This window comes from Nannospalax galili, unplaced genomic scaffold, assembly GCF_000622305.1.
Source record: "Nannospalax galili isolate Female #2095 unplaced genomic scaffold, S.galili_v1.0 scaffold206, whole genome shotgun sequence".
Lineage (NCBI taxonomy): Eukaryota > Metazoa > Chordata > Mammalia > Rodentia > Spalacidae > Nannospalax > Nannospalax galili.
Window position 1 is genome coordinate 9,211,234 of NW_008358101.1, and position 15,100 is coordinate 9,226,333.

A 15,100-nucleotide genomic window follows, 5' to 3' on the forward strand; every position below is an offset into this window, starting at 1 on the left:
ATCCACATATGAGGGAGAACATATGTCGATTTTTTTTCTGAGATTGTGTTAACTCACTTAGTATAACAGTAGCTAATTTTTAAAAAACAAATCTTTCTAGTAACAAAGGGAATGACCACAGTTTCTGAACACCCTTATGTGATCATTATCCAATGTATACATGAATCCAAACAGCACATCCTGCTGAATGTCGAGCAGAGCTACAAGCCCAGAATACTGGAGACTGAGGCAGGAGGATCAAGAACTCAAGAGTAGACAGGGCAACATAACAAGATTCTGACTAAAAATAAAAATAAAAAGTACCATATTGTACCTCACAAAAATATACAAATACTATATGGCCAATCAAAAATAAGGTTAAAGCTGGGCATGGTGGGGCATGCCTTTAATGCCAGCACTCAGGCGGCAGAGCCCAGTGGATCTCTATAAGATCAAGTTGAAAGGAGAAACGTTTAGGCTGAAAATATATTTTCTATTTCCCAGGTTCACTATTAGTGCCTGTGGGACCCAGGAAAACTGTTGGTGGCTTAACAGCATCTAGCACAGGACAGAGAAAAAGAATCAGGGACATAGAGAAGCAAGGGTGTGCTACTCCATCAGGGCCTAAGTTGTTGCTCTAAACTCTACTAGGATTAAAGGAATTGCCCTGTAAAGATATTTAGCCTATATCTAAAATGATCCTTCTACATTTAGGCTGATATTTAAGGTGCTATGGTATGATGGTAGGTGGAGGAGCAATTGTGGTCCTACCAACAGCAAAGGAATGAACCTTTAGAAAACAAATTGCAATTCATGACAAAATGTAACGAATTAGTTATCACCATCCTCAAATGTGGCTGTTCCCCGGCATGATACCCACATGATGAAAGAGCCATTGCACATTTCATAAACAGATTATGGATTTTGAGCCCTCACAATCTTACTGTAAGAAATGTATCACAATCCTAGTTGCTCTTAAGTTTGGGGACTTTCAAAATAATTTTTTCTTTCATTTTTATTGTTTTTTTTATTTTTTTAATACTTTGTATGTCAAAGCTTTTATCTTATTAGTGGTTAGAGGTGTTTTGGTGTACCTTGGTTCAATTTCTAACACCTTTTCCCCCCAAGATTTAATAAATTTTCGGTGGAAAAAAAATCCTTTGATTTGTTAAAGAATTTAAAAATAATACATGTAATTTAGAATCTCCTTCTCAAGTTTGGCTAATTTCATTTTCATACATTCTCTCCTATTTTCTTTTTCACATACCATTGTACATGATCCATAATCAACATAAATATTTAGTTACATATTAGTGAAATGGCCAAACTAACTCCATTGTGTTCTAGCTGACTTTTGCTCTCCCTGTGTTTCTGGCCAGTTACTCCTCCTGCTCTCACTAACTGCACTCAGCCAGGTTGAAAGGCTGCACCTGCAATCTCAGGGAGAACATTGTTTCTACAATTCTGGGAAACTTAGATCCAGCATGGAGAACCTTCTCCCCCACCTGCACCTGCAGCTCCGGGGAGCCCATTGTTTCTGCAATTCTGAGAAGCTTGTTTTTCCTAACTGAAACTTAGAAACTTTTTATTATTGAAAAGTTCTTTGTTAACTGACTGTTCCTGGTCTGATTTGTAACTATGGTTATTGACTTTTCCCCTAGCATGATATAATTATGGTTTTAAGATTTATAATCCCTGCTCTGCCTCTTCTTGGCTTCGAGAGTTCTTTCTTGCATGAGCCTGCTCCCTTCTGCCTTTAGCTAACTATTTTGACCATCACTGTGTGGCATTCTGTACTTTGAGCACAGGTATAACATCAGAATTTAATCACACATTTTAAAATATTTTCATATCATTATGTGCTGCTCAACTTTTTCATGGTTACTAGTACAACTTAATAATAAAATACTGTAGTTAATAGTAATTTACAGCTTCTTACTTTAGAATATTGAATTATTTGTTGTTTTTTGTTTTTTGAGACAGTCTCACTATGTAGCTCTGGCTGACCTGGAACTCGCTCTGTAAACTAGACTGACCTTAAATGCACAGAAATTCACCTTCTTCTTCCTCCCAAGTGCTGAGATGAAAGTTGTGCACCACCACGTCCAGCTAGAATGTTGAACTGAATTTTTTGTAACTATTTATAGTAGACATCAGTATGATAAAACTTATTACATTAAAGTAGGTTTTTACAACCCTCTATTTATATCACAAAGAAAACATTATTGGAGTAAGATGGAAGGTTATTGATTTTGTCTTTAATGTAAAGGTCTTTTATTTAAAAAAATGTGTGTGTGTGTGTGCGCGCGCACATGAGTGTTCATTAACATGAGTACAGTTGTGTGGAAAGGACACATGTGCATATAGAAGTCAGTAGGTAACCTCAGGTCTCTCTCTCTCTCTCTCTCTCTCTCTCTCTCTCTCTCTCTCTTTCCAGGATCTCATTGTCTGGCCTGGAACTTGCTATGTAGATCAGGCTGGCCTCAAACTCAGAGATCTGCCTGCCTCTGAGTGCTGGGATTAGAGGTGTATGCTACCATGCCCAGCAAAAGGACCTATTGTGATTAGTGGCTTTTCAAATATTTATCTTATATTTTTCAAATGGCAGGGATTAGGGTGCAGTTCAGTGGTAGAATAATCACCTAGCATGCTTAAAACCCCGGTCCACAAAGAAAGAGCAGAAGCCAGGTGGGAGGCAGAGGCAGGCAGTTATCTGTGAGATCAAGGTCAGCCCAATCTACATAGCAAATTTCAGGCCAGCTGGGTCTATAGGGAAACCCTGTCTCAAAAAACAAGAACAGTGAAATAAAATAAAATAAAATTTAAAATAAAATAAATAAAGCAGAAAAGGCCAGGTGTGGTGAGGCAGCACACCTTTAATCCAAGCACTCATGAAGCAAAGGCAGGTGGATCTCTGTAAAATCAAGGTCAGCTTCATCTACATAGTAAGTTCCAGGCCAGCTGGGGCTACAGGGAGAAAATGAAACAAAACAAAAGACAAGGCTGGAGAGATGGCTCAGCATTTAAAGGAGCATTGGCTGCTTTTGCAGAAGACCAGGTTCAATACCATCACCCACATGGTGGCTAACAACTGTCCTAACTCCAGTCCCAGGGACTCCAGTGCCCTCTTTTGATCTCTGCAGGCATTGCATGATGTGGGTACACTTACATACAGGCAATACACTCATACATATAACATAAAAATAATGAATAAGTTTAAAAAGAACAGAAAAGGGTAGAAGCAAACAAAGAGTAGTATTTTATATCACTTTTTTCCCCCCCTTTGCCAACGATGGACCACACACAGGATATGCCCAAAGGGCAAAGGCCTTAGAGAGCCCTTATTCCAATGACATTCTGCCTGTTATGGCTAGACTTTGTTCTACAAAATTGTCAGTACAAATAGCTAGACATGACTGGAGAGCACAGACCAGTCTCCAGTGAAAATTTATGCCCCCACCCCACTTGTCAGCCATCATAGTAGGTTCTAAGCCCTTGGGAATAAAAAGAAAGAGGTTTAGTGTGTTATTAACTTTTCTGGAAAGAAACGATATTTCAAGATATCAATGAAGTAAAAAGATGGTATCTGCCCATATTTTTATGGCTTTGAAATAAGGACAAAAGTCACCCCTAATTCAGCCACTGCCTCCCCATATGCCAGCAGAGATATGCTTGGCGTTTACTTGCTCTAACCAAATGTACCAAAAAAAAGTAGAAATGAGGACCAACAAGACAACTCAGCAGGTACTTACTGATATGTCTGATCACCAAGACCCACATGGTGGAAAGAGAAGACCAGAAGGCTATCCTCCACACTCATACGTGGCAGACACACACACACACACACACACACACACACACACACATACACACATACAAATAAATAAATGTAATTAAATATAAAAATGAATATTTAGTTTATATATGAATGATCAAGTTATAAAGAAGTAAAATAAAATTGTCAAATAAGACATTTGAATATAATATGGCATATGTCTGACTCCCATTTTCAATTTAGTCTTTTTCCCCACAAGATGGCTAGACCACATGTCTTGCTCCAGTTCAGGCTGAGGATGAGGAGGGGCAGCAGTAGCCTATGAGGTAACTGTCACATAGTCATCTGGCTCCATCTGCAGTCCATGTGAGCACTGGCTCCATTATCTTCACTTCTGTGCCTATTGTGGCAAACCACATGGGCTAAAGCATAGCTTTTATTTACTAATAAAGGACCTGTATCTTATGCTGTTTATCTGCTTTGACCTGCACCATGGTATTGGGGTTGGTTATGCTGTTTTCCAGCAGAAAGGTCATCAATATAGGTGTAGCAGTGTATGCCCTCCTGTGTCCTCTCCAGGATTTCATGATTTTCTGGGGTGTAAAATGAGAAACACCTTTCACTAGAATTCCAATGAAGAAAGCAGTCACGTGCCTTACTTTGAAGGACAGCATAAAATACTCAAATGAATTCTATGCTTCAAATACTGGAAATTATATTGTTATTTTCTTTGGGTAACTATCATGTGAACATCTCATAGGACTCACAGAACTGTTGGTCGTGGCTCTGTCAGCCAGCTAGTCTGTATATGATCTCTTGTCTACCTGTCTTCCTCTTTCCCTCACACATACTCCTAAAAGCTCCAGGAAAAACACACTTCCAGGGCTCCTTTTGGGTGTGAGCTGGCTCAGCACACACCCATGGTTGCCACACCACTCCAAACTGAATCTTCAGTCAATTCTGTGGGGTCCACACTATGCCAGGTACACACAGTCATGTGAAAGAAAAAGTAATGTAGAAGGGAAGCAAGAGGTCAAGCGAGGCAAGAAGGGCGAGCTGGCAGGGCTTAGCGGTGAAGCTCAGGGTCCCAGCTGCATGGGTTTATATTATGGTTCTATCATTTACTTTTCATGTGTCCCTGAACAAGTTTCATAGCCTTTTGGACCTTACCTCCACACTGTGAAAAGCCAGAAGTAATAATAGTACACACCCTATCGGATTTTGTAGCAGTTAGTTAACATTCTTGGCACATAATTAGAGTTCTCTAAAACTCTTATTGCTATGATGATCATCACCATTATTATCCTGGATTAAAGAACTGGAAGCCATGAAGAAAAATGTTTCCGAATGCATTTGATTCCTAGGCTGTCATAAAAATCTACCCCGTATTGGGTGACTTAAAGTAACATAAATGTTGTCTCACATTAACATTCCCAGTGTAAATGCAGTCTCAGTGAATGAAGTTCCAATAGTCCTCTGGATCTGAGTCCAACCAGGACGTTCCATGGCAAAGTCTTTCCCTTTGACAATGTTGAGGGGGCTGCTGAGCCTTTAAAGAGTGCAGTCATGTAAGTCCTATAGTATGTGTCAACATTCAACGAAGCTTGGACCAACAGGCTACATTACCCATCTCTCATGAGTACATTTTTATTTCTTTATTTACTTTTCTGTTACTAAGATAACATTACATGCATTCATTGTAGAAATTTTAGAAAATATAGCCAGGGAAAGAATAAAATTATTCTTGGTCTCATAATTTTTTCTTTAACAATATGACATTTTCCCGTTTATTAGTCTGCAACATCATTCTTGCCAACTATTTGTTTGTTCGTTTGTTGGTCTTTTTTTGAGATTAGGGTCTCCCTGTAGCTCCAGCTGGCTTGCAACCCACTACGTTGACAAGGCTGACCTTGAACTCACAAAGATCTTCCTGCTTCTGCCTCCCAAGTAGTGGGATTAAAGGTGTACGCCACCATGCCTGACTTACCAGCTTTTTATATTCCTTATATAAACCTGCCAATGTTTGTTTAGCCTATCATCTATAATTTCCCTATCTCTGTCATCATAGAAATGTTACTGTATTTTCAACATTTTGTTACTGAAAAAAGAAGGAAAGATGAGTTTACTCTTCATGAGTTTTATAAAGTATCAATAATGTGGTATTTATTATAACCCTGTTCCTTTTGTAAATGTAACATCTAACCAAAAGGTAAATTTCATTAATTTATGCAGAACTGATTTTCCTATCCAAACAAATATTCTCTTAGCTTTGAATGTACCATCTTCAATAAATGCTCTAACAAGCTGCCATTGCCTATCCACTAAGCAATAGACAGCCAGCCTTCTCTGGTAGCTGTGTGGCTCACTTTTTCAGGGCATAGGGCTAATGAGGAGTTTTGTATAGACAGACCAGCAAATTAAGAGTCCAAAGACTGCTTCCTTAACTTCAAACATCTGTCATTTAAATGATGGCTATTAGTTTCCAAGGACCTGGGCAGAGAGCATGGGTGGACCAACACAAATCAATCATTGCCATCTTCCTGGTGGAAAACAGCTCAGGAAAGTATTCATGTAAAGTCACAAAAATAAGATGAGGTTGTAGAAGAAGGAGAAAGGCTAAGATTAGGGAACACAGTTGACTGACCTTATACCTCGTACACTGGTTATGTGCTTAGTCTTTAAGTACCTCCTCTTTTCCTATGTGAGATAAATTCCTTGGCATGTTCTAAATCACTGCTGCTTGTGTTAAATGGTATTTTCTCTTGCAGCTGACACAGCCCTTGGCACTGATGATGCCTATGATGATAAAGGATGCCAATGTGATGTGTCTGTGGAGGACATCACCCCACCTCTTAAAACTGTCATTCGAGCTATCAGGTTGGTAAAAGCCCTGGACATGAGTCAGACATTTCTCTGATTATTTCAGTGACTATGTTGCTAAGTTAATTTTTCACCTGCAAGTCTCCTGGAATAACTAATTTCCCTATCTCTATTCACCCGCATACTTATTAAATTGTGAAGTATTTTTTCTTCTTAATACAAAACTGTACTTCATTCAACATGAACTATGTTAGAAAAGGTGGGTGGAATTTGAAGAGCTAGACCACCCCAGAAAGCCTGCACAAGAACTGGCGTGTTGAGTATATTTGTTGCTTTAAGGACATTTGGTTTATAGATACAACTAAATTTTTAAAAATCATTTTATGCCTTGATATGCCAATATGTTCCATGTTTTGTGTCAAAGAAAAAAATACTCCATGCTATTTTTTTCCTTTGTGTATTTTATTTTTTTAAGACTAGTCTTTTTTAATTATTTATTTAATAACCACATACTTAGAAGAAGCATTTCATTACAACAGCATTGACATATACAATAACAAGTTTCTGAGCTAAGATGCATCCTTTTCAAAATTGGTTGTAATCTTTAGGTTTACAGTTGAATTATTACAGTTATACAATATTGTACTCAGTATAAACCCTATAAGACATAAAATTAATGAAGTTTTAACCTTTTAAAAAGGTCTACATTTCCTTATTAAAATACACAATTTCATACAGAAAAATTCATTTTTAATGCAACTGACATTAAGATGTTTGCACATGCGTTTCTAATCTCTATATATCTGATTATTACTAGTCACAGTCAGTTACTTTCTGAGCTCCTTGGCATCTGAGCATGGATATAAAGTCATCAGGTAGATTTCAATGTTAATGTTTTTCACATCTACTAATTATTAAGGAGCAAATTTTTATGCTTTGAAGAATTATTATTTTTTAATCATTTTTATTTTTAATAACTACATGATTAGAAGAAGCATTTCACTACAACTTTAACATATTCAGTAACACAGTCCAGAGCAAGAGTACATCTTTTTCACAGTGGGTGCAAGTTCTAGGTTCACAGTTGAGTTAATACAGTTATACAATATTGAACTCAGTATAAGCCCTGTAAGACATAAAATTGAATGAGTTTTTTTTCTCTCCATCCCCTCTATGCTATTTTAAAGAGAGGGGAGTTCTGAACATGGGAAGTCCATGATATCTTGCAGTGACTTGTTCCTATCTGAAAAGTAATTGTCCCAGGGAATCTTACTCTTCTCCTACAATGACAAAGAGCTAAGAGAGGCATCAAAGCAACTGCAGCTCCTATTTGCCTGTCCCTCCCCCTCACACACATACAAAAGAATTTCGGGATATAGACTGAATGAACCGCTGTTTATTCAACCCTCCCAGTTGAATCCCTGTGGGGGAATCTATATCTATCAAGGTATATTGAGTGAATGGACTGCAAAAATACGGAAAAAAAAAAAACCTCTGATCTTTTTGGAAATGTCTACACCTTGCCAAAAAGCCACTGAACGCTTAAAATATCCAAATCAACATGGTTATTCAGTTGCTTGTTCTAATCTCAAATATCAGTGCAATTAATCATTTGGTTCTATTTTGAGTTGGTCATTTAGCATGATGCTTGCATGGCTTTATGCTGTCTTTGGGAGTCACTAGGCAAGCAAAAATAAGTTTCTGGTAAATGTTTACAGGGGAAAGAAAATCATGATATGGTGAAAATGTATAGACTCCAGAAGATGCTTAAACTCTCTGTATCTGTAAGCTAACTGGAAGTGCCAGAAAGACTAATGACCCTGCAGGAGGGGAGGCTCTTTTTTGGCCTGGATGATCTCAGATAATGTCCCTTCTTTCATGGTAACTCTTGTTAGTACTGCCAGTCCTCCTCAATGGATACCAGTTGGAACAACCAATTATACAAGTATATATCGCTGGGGGAACCTAGAAAGCTTAAGTGGCATTTGAGCTAATCATGATAGCATCTGTCTATAATCCCAGGTCTCAGAAGTCTGAGGCAGGAAGATTGTGAGTCTGAGGTCAACCTGGACTACATAGTGAGAAATAAAGATGTGTGTGTTATATAGACATGCATACATAAATATTCCATATATTGCACAGGAATCCAAGACTATGTAGTGAAGTTATACCAGTTATCCCTTCACTTAAAGGGATGGAGAATGTCTAGGAATACACCGTGCAGTATGGTAGCCACTCATCACCAAAGGCTATTTAAATTTGAGTTAAATAAAAAGGAAAACAAGTTGGGCTGAAGAGATGGCTCAGCGGTTAAGAGCACTGACTGCTCTTGCAGAGAACCAGGGTTCGATTCCCAGCACCCACATGGCAGCTTCAAACCATCCTCAACTCCAGTTCTTGGGGAATCCGAAGCCCTCTTCTGACCTCTGCAGCATTGCACAACACAGGTGCACCCACACACATGCAGGCAATATACTCATACACATAAAATAAAAATAATAAATTTTTTTAAAAAAAGGAAAACAACTTAAAATTTCAATTGTTCAGTCATGCAATCCACATTTCAAGTACTCAGTAGCCGCAGGCATCGTATTGAACAAAAGTAGTCTTCTGTTATCACAGGAGGTTGTACTGTACATTACTGCTCTACAAGTCGCTTTCAGGCTCTTTTACATGCATTGCATAGACTACATCCAGTAAAGGCCCCTCATATGAAGGTGGGATAATTCAGTCCATAAATTCATCTGAATTTCAACAACTACATTAAATCTTATCTAGTAGAAGCAGATTAGGTTTCCTTAAAAGTCACACTTAACCCAGTTTGTGTCATTTCCTAAGACCTTCGGAAGCTTCCCTCTTTTGCTTGGCAACCTATAATAAAAGGATCATGGGCTGCAAGAAAGAAAATGAAATAGGTTTATTCTGCACTTTAGCAACAGTTTAAGATTTACTTTGCCCTTCTTGAAATTGGCTGACTCTTATAAAGTCTTACAGAATTCTCTTATTCTTTAGAGTTCTCTCTGGGTCCTTTTTGTACTGTTGTCTATCTTGTTTGTTTTTGAATTTTGCTTATTTGGTTTTGCTTAGTTTGTAAGGCAAGGTCTCATGTAGCCCAGGCTGGTCACATACTCAAACTTACTATGTAACTTACAGGTATTTGCCACCATGTCTAACTTGGTCGTTTTACATATGTGAGTGTGTGTGTGTGTGTGTGTGTGCGTGCGTGCGTGCGTGCGTGCGTGCGTGTGTGTGTGTGTGTGTGTGTCTGTACCTGTCCATGTGTGAAGACCAAAAAAGAACATCAAGTGTTCTGCTCTATCAGTTTCCACCCCATTTCCTTGAGACAGGGTCTCTCACTGAACCTGAAGCTCTCCATTTTTAAAAATTATTATTATTATTTTATTTTAGACTGGCTAGCCAACAAACCCTAGGGATGCTCCTGTCTCCATCCACCCCCACCTCTCCACTGTGAGAGTTACAGTCTGGCTGGGCCACATCCAACCTTTTCGTATCCTCAAACTCAGATCCTCATGCTTGGGCAGCAAGCAATCTTACCCAATGAGCCATTCTCGCTGCCTTTGTTTTTAACTGAACTTTATGGTTCAGATGTCTACGTTTTGTTTTGTTTTGTTCTATGGATTTCTTAGGCATTCAGCATGCTTCTTGATGACACTCAAGGGCAATTTTTTTCTCCTCTGCATCCTGATCCTGCCCAGTGTTGTTTAAATTACTTCTAAGTTCTATTTAAAATTATTAGATACTATAAAAGTCTAGAAGCAAAATAAGAATTTAATAACAGTTTGAAATCTTTCAGTCATGATAGCACTTAAGTTTTGAAGATATGTCATTCAAAGACCAACCAATACAATTGATTCTGAAAAGAACTTTGCAGGTGCAAGTCTCTAAATCTTATGCATAAGAGGAGTTTAACCACACAACTATGTTCAATAGCAGTTGGCTGAGAAGTTTTTGCCAGAATAGACCCACCTCTTGCAACTTAACTGCAATAGTATTTAATGATTCCAAGTGTGAACCAGCTATTAATCATCTCTAAAATAGCAACTTTGCTCTGACATTTTCCTTGTTACTTTTTAGTTGCTAGAATATTTAATCTGAATACATGAATATGTCTTTTGTATCCCAGTAACTCTTACAATAGTGGTTTTTCTTTAAGAGCCAAGTTAAAATTAAAACATGGAATAAAAATAGGTATTCTACCACAAAGGTGACAGTATGGAAAATAATATTACTACATTCACAAACAGCAAGGTACTGATTCTTATCTTCAGTTATTAATGGGTATTAAATGTCAGCCAAATTCTCAGGAAATGAAGTAATCAAGATGTGACAGTGGTATAGATTCTATTACTTTTCTTAAATAAAGAATGTTCCTTCTGTGGATGCTTTTTAACTGTTTCTTTGTCAAAGCTGTTGGTACCGCTGCTTTTTTTGGAGTGCTGGGAATTAAATCTGGAGTTTTGCACACGCTAGGCAAGCGCTCTGCCACGGAGCCATATCGCTAGCCCTGTGACGTCACTTTGTATACTATATAGTTAACAATGACTATTCTTAGACTATTTTTAAAATATGCTCTTTACTCAAAAGGAGCCATGGTTTTGTATATTTCCTCCAAGACGACCACAGACTTTTCTCTAAATATTTCATGGATAGTCACACATACTTTCTGGAAAAGCGTTTTCACCTCTGAGACCAGAGATTGTGCTTACTTTTAGCAAATAATCTATATCTTGTTAATGATTCAGTTCAAACAGATTTTTTTTACCCATTCACAGAAATTAATTTCTAAATAGAAATATTCAATTAGTGGGGAAGTAAATTAATTTGTGAACCGTAGAGCATTATGCCCACTTGTTTTTTCCTATTTCATAGCAGGACACTGATCTTCCTGTCACTCTTTGAAAAATATAGCTTATACTGCTCATAACAGCCTGAAGTTGATGGAAGAGATTAAGTCATAGTTACATTTCACATATTAGCATTGCAATCACTGTAGAAATATTAATCTGGGGGCTGGAGAAATGACTTAACAGTTAAGAGTGCTTACTATTCTTGCAGAGGAACAAAGTTCAGTTCCCAGCATCCATGTCAAGAGCTGTAACTCCTGCTCCAGGGGTATGAAACCTTCTTCCAGCCTCTTTGGGAACTCGCACTCACATGCACATACCTGCACATAGATACATCATATACATATACATAAATATATATACACATAAATTCATATACAATACATAATGAAATACATAAATATATATACACATAAATTCATATACAATACATAATGAAAAAAAGTATGACTGGCAAATTCGCACAAAATGAATGTATGCTTTATATTTGTAATAGCAAGTATTTGAAAGCCTTATCAATAAAATTAAATATTTATTTTAAAGTCCTAGAATGAAAACATTTTTAAAATGCAAAATAAGTGACTAGAGAGATGACTCAGAGGTTAAGAGCACTGAGTGCTCTTGCAGAGGACCTAGGCTCAGTTCCCAGCACCCACATGGCAGCTCACAGCTGTTCATGACACCAATTCCAGGGGATCTACTACTCTCTTCTAGCATCCATGAGCACTGCATGCATGTGGTACACTTACATACTTTCGGGAAAAACACTTATACATAGAAAAAGGTAAATAAAAATATTTTAAAAAATAAAATTGCAGGGCCGGAGAGATGGCTCAGCAGTTAAGAGCACTGGCTGCTCTTACAGAGGACCTTGGTTTGGATCCCAGCACCCACATGGAGGCTAACAACCATTCATAACTCCAGCTCCAGGGAATACAACTCCCTCTTCTGACTTGCATGAGCATTGCACAACATGGGTGCACTTATATACATAAAATAAAAATAATAAATACAATGTTCAAAAATAAAATTTCAAAAGAGTTGTCCAACTTGTTTTTCTGTTCTGAGATGACTAGAAAATTCTCAGATATGTACAGCAAGGCAACATCTGAGTATTTTTTAAAGAATCAGACACTTGATAAAAGTGTTTTGCTCCTTGAACAATGCAGTGTGATGTTTTTGTGCTCCTTATCAGTGTGGATTTCATAGAATTACTATGTCTAGGATGAAGACAACTCTTAATGAGATCTTCAATGACAATTATTCTTCCATAAATGTGTTGTATATATGCTGAAAATGTGTCCTCTCATACAATTAGCTCAATGACAGAGTGCCTGCCCAGGCACGTGTAAGGCCCTCGTATTGATCCCTAGCACCATAAAGCAAAAATCTGAATGAGGACACTATGCAAACTATTTTTCTTATAGAGACAACTAAAACAACCCAATGTGGATGCTCACTATTTTGAAAAGAAATCCAAGAGGAGCTATTGATTATTATGTCCCTAACTTCTCTTAATATTCACATGCCATTCTCACCATGGAGACTATATTCCATGATGGACAACTTTTCATATTTCAAGACACACTAGTTGCTTAGAGAATCAAGTGAATAAATATGGTCTAGGGTGAAAATTTAATTCTCTTTCTGTGAGTTTGTTTGCAATGATGAAGCTGGAACCCAGGGCCATATATATACTTAGACAAGTAAGCACTCTGCCATTGAGCTACATCCCCAGCCTCTCAAAGAATTCTTCAGCTGACTAAAGAAAGTGGTGCGTGGCACCACTTCACATACCCACCCATTGCCCTACAGGGCTGCTCAGGAAATTTGATCCAAGAAACAAGATAACTTGTGTTCAGCCCTGAGTAAATACTATCCTGTCTGTGTACCTCTCAGAGTAATGGCAATAGTATTGCACTAGCATATCTTTAGAGGATTAAATGAATTGACTTTTTATTTTGTTTTGTTTGTCTTTTTGAGACAGGGTCTCCCTGTAGCCCCAGCTTGTCTGAACTCCCTATGTACACCAGGCTGGCCTTGAACTCACAGAGATCTGCCTACCTCTGCCTCCCCAGTGCTGGGATTAAAAGTGTGCACCACCTGAATTGACATTTGTAAAGCACTGAGCACCATTATGGTCCATGGTAAATACTCAAATTACTTCTTGAGTTGTCTTGGCTCTTTGGTGCCTTCCCAGTGTGCCTCCTCTGCTGCCCTTCAACCATGGTGAAGGAAGGTATTGGCCTTTTCCTCCCTACCAGTTCCCATGAGGATTCATAGAAGAGAAATGTTTCTCTCCCTCTGCTAAGGAGTGCTTTCTATTCTCAAAACATTTACAGCCTTGTCCACCTATACTCTCCTTGCCATAACCCTCTTGAAGATATTAATGCATCCCCTAGACTGATAAATTATTTAGAATTGAAAGACTAATTTTTTCACCCAATCACGAGTAATGTCGAAGTAGACAGATCTCTCCCTTTTCCTGCTCAGGGTGTAACTGACCATAGGTACCTCTATTTTTTTTTCTTTTTTTCTTTAAACAATGTTTTTGTTAAGTCTTTAAGAATTTCATTCAATGCATTTTGATCATATTCAATCTCCTTCCCCATCTCCTTTCAGATCCAATTTGACCTTCCTACACACACACACACACAGAGAGAGAGAGAGAGAGAGAGAGAGAGAGAGAGAGAGAGAGAGAGAGGCTCCATCTCCCTGTAACTCCAGCTGACCTGGAACTTGCTATGTAGACCAGGCTAGCCAAGATCTCACAGAGCTCCTCTGCCTCCCGAGTGCTGGGATTAAAGGCATGTGTCCCCATGCCTGGCAGTCTCAGGTACTTCTAAAGAAGAGGTGAGGTGTAGTGGCATACTATTCCAGCATTCAAGAGGCTAAGGAAAAAGGAGGGCAAGTTCAGTGCTACCCTGGGCTACGTAGTGGAGAAGAAGTAGTGGGAAGAGATAGCAAGGGTAGCAGCCACCTCTCCTCTGTCCTTCCCCTACCTTTTCAGAAGCCTGACTGCAGACTCCAAATATCCTCTCAGGCAGTTAGTGCGTGTACTCCAAAAATATGAACTAAGCTTTGACCATGCATCAGGCTCAGAAATAGACATTTATTTACAAGAAGATCCCTGCTTACAGTCATGAGGTGCAAGAAGAAAAGCAGGGTCAATCATGATGCCAAGCAAGATGGTTAGGGGCCAGCACAAATCAATAGGTCTTCAGGAGATGGCATTCAGGGAAGGAGGAAGAAAGAAACCTGGTTGATCTGTGTTCTGGTTTATTCTTCATTGCTGTGACAAAACACTCTGACCAGTACCAACTTGGGGAGGAAAGGGTTTATTTGTCTTACATCTCCCAGGTCGCACGCAGTTCATCAGGGAGCCCAAGGTAGGAACTCAGGGCAGGAACCTGGAGGCAGGAGCTGGAGCACAGGCCATGGAGGAACACTGCTTACAGGCTTGCTCCCTTGGCTCCTGCATGCAACACAGGCCCACCTGCCCAGGGGTGGCACCACCCACAGTGGGCTGGGCCCTCCCACATCACTCATCAAGAAGATGCCCCTGAGACATGGCCACAGGCCAGTCCAATAGAGGCAATTCCCCGAATGAGGCTCCCTCAACCCAGGTGTGTCAAGTTGACACTAAAGCTATCCAGCACAA

At 38.9% G+C, this 15,100-nt stretch overlaps 1 protein-coding gene across 3 annotated transcripts in view; it reads left to right on the forward strand.

Annotated features, from left to right (window-relative positions):
- Positions 1-15,100, forward strand: part of Kcnq5 (potassium voltage-gated channel subfamily Q member 5) — a 613,681-nt gene that overhangs the window by 575,585 nt on the left and 22,996 nt on the right. For all 3 annotated transcript variants that reach the window (XM_008856328.3, XM_017795162.2, XM_029557802.1), the window contains one exon: positions 6,523-6,631. In XM_008856328.3, the coding sequence (XP_008854550.1) occupies positions 6,523-6,631 (109 nt within the window). The remainder of the gene's footprint in view (positions 1-6,522; positions 6,632-15,100) is intronic.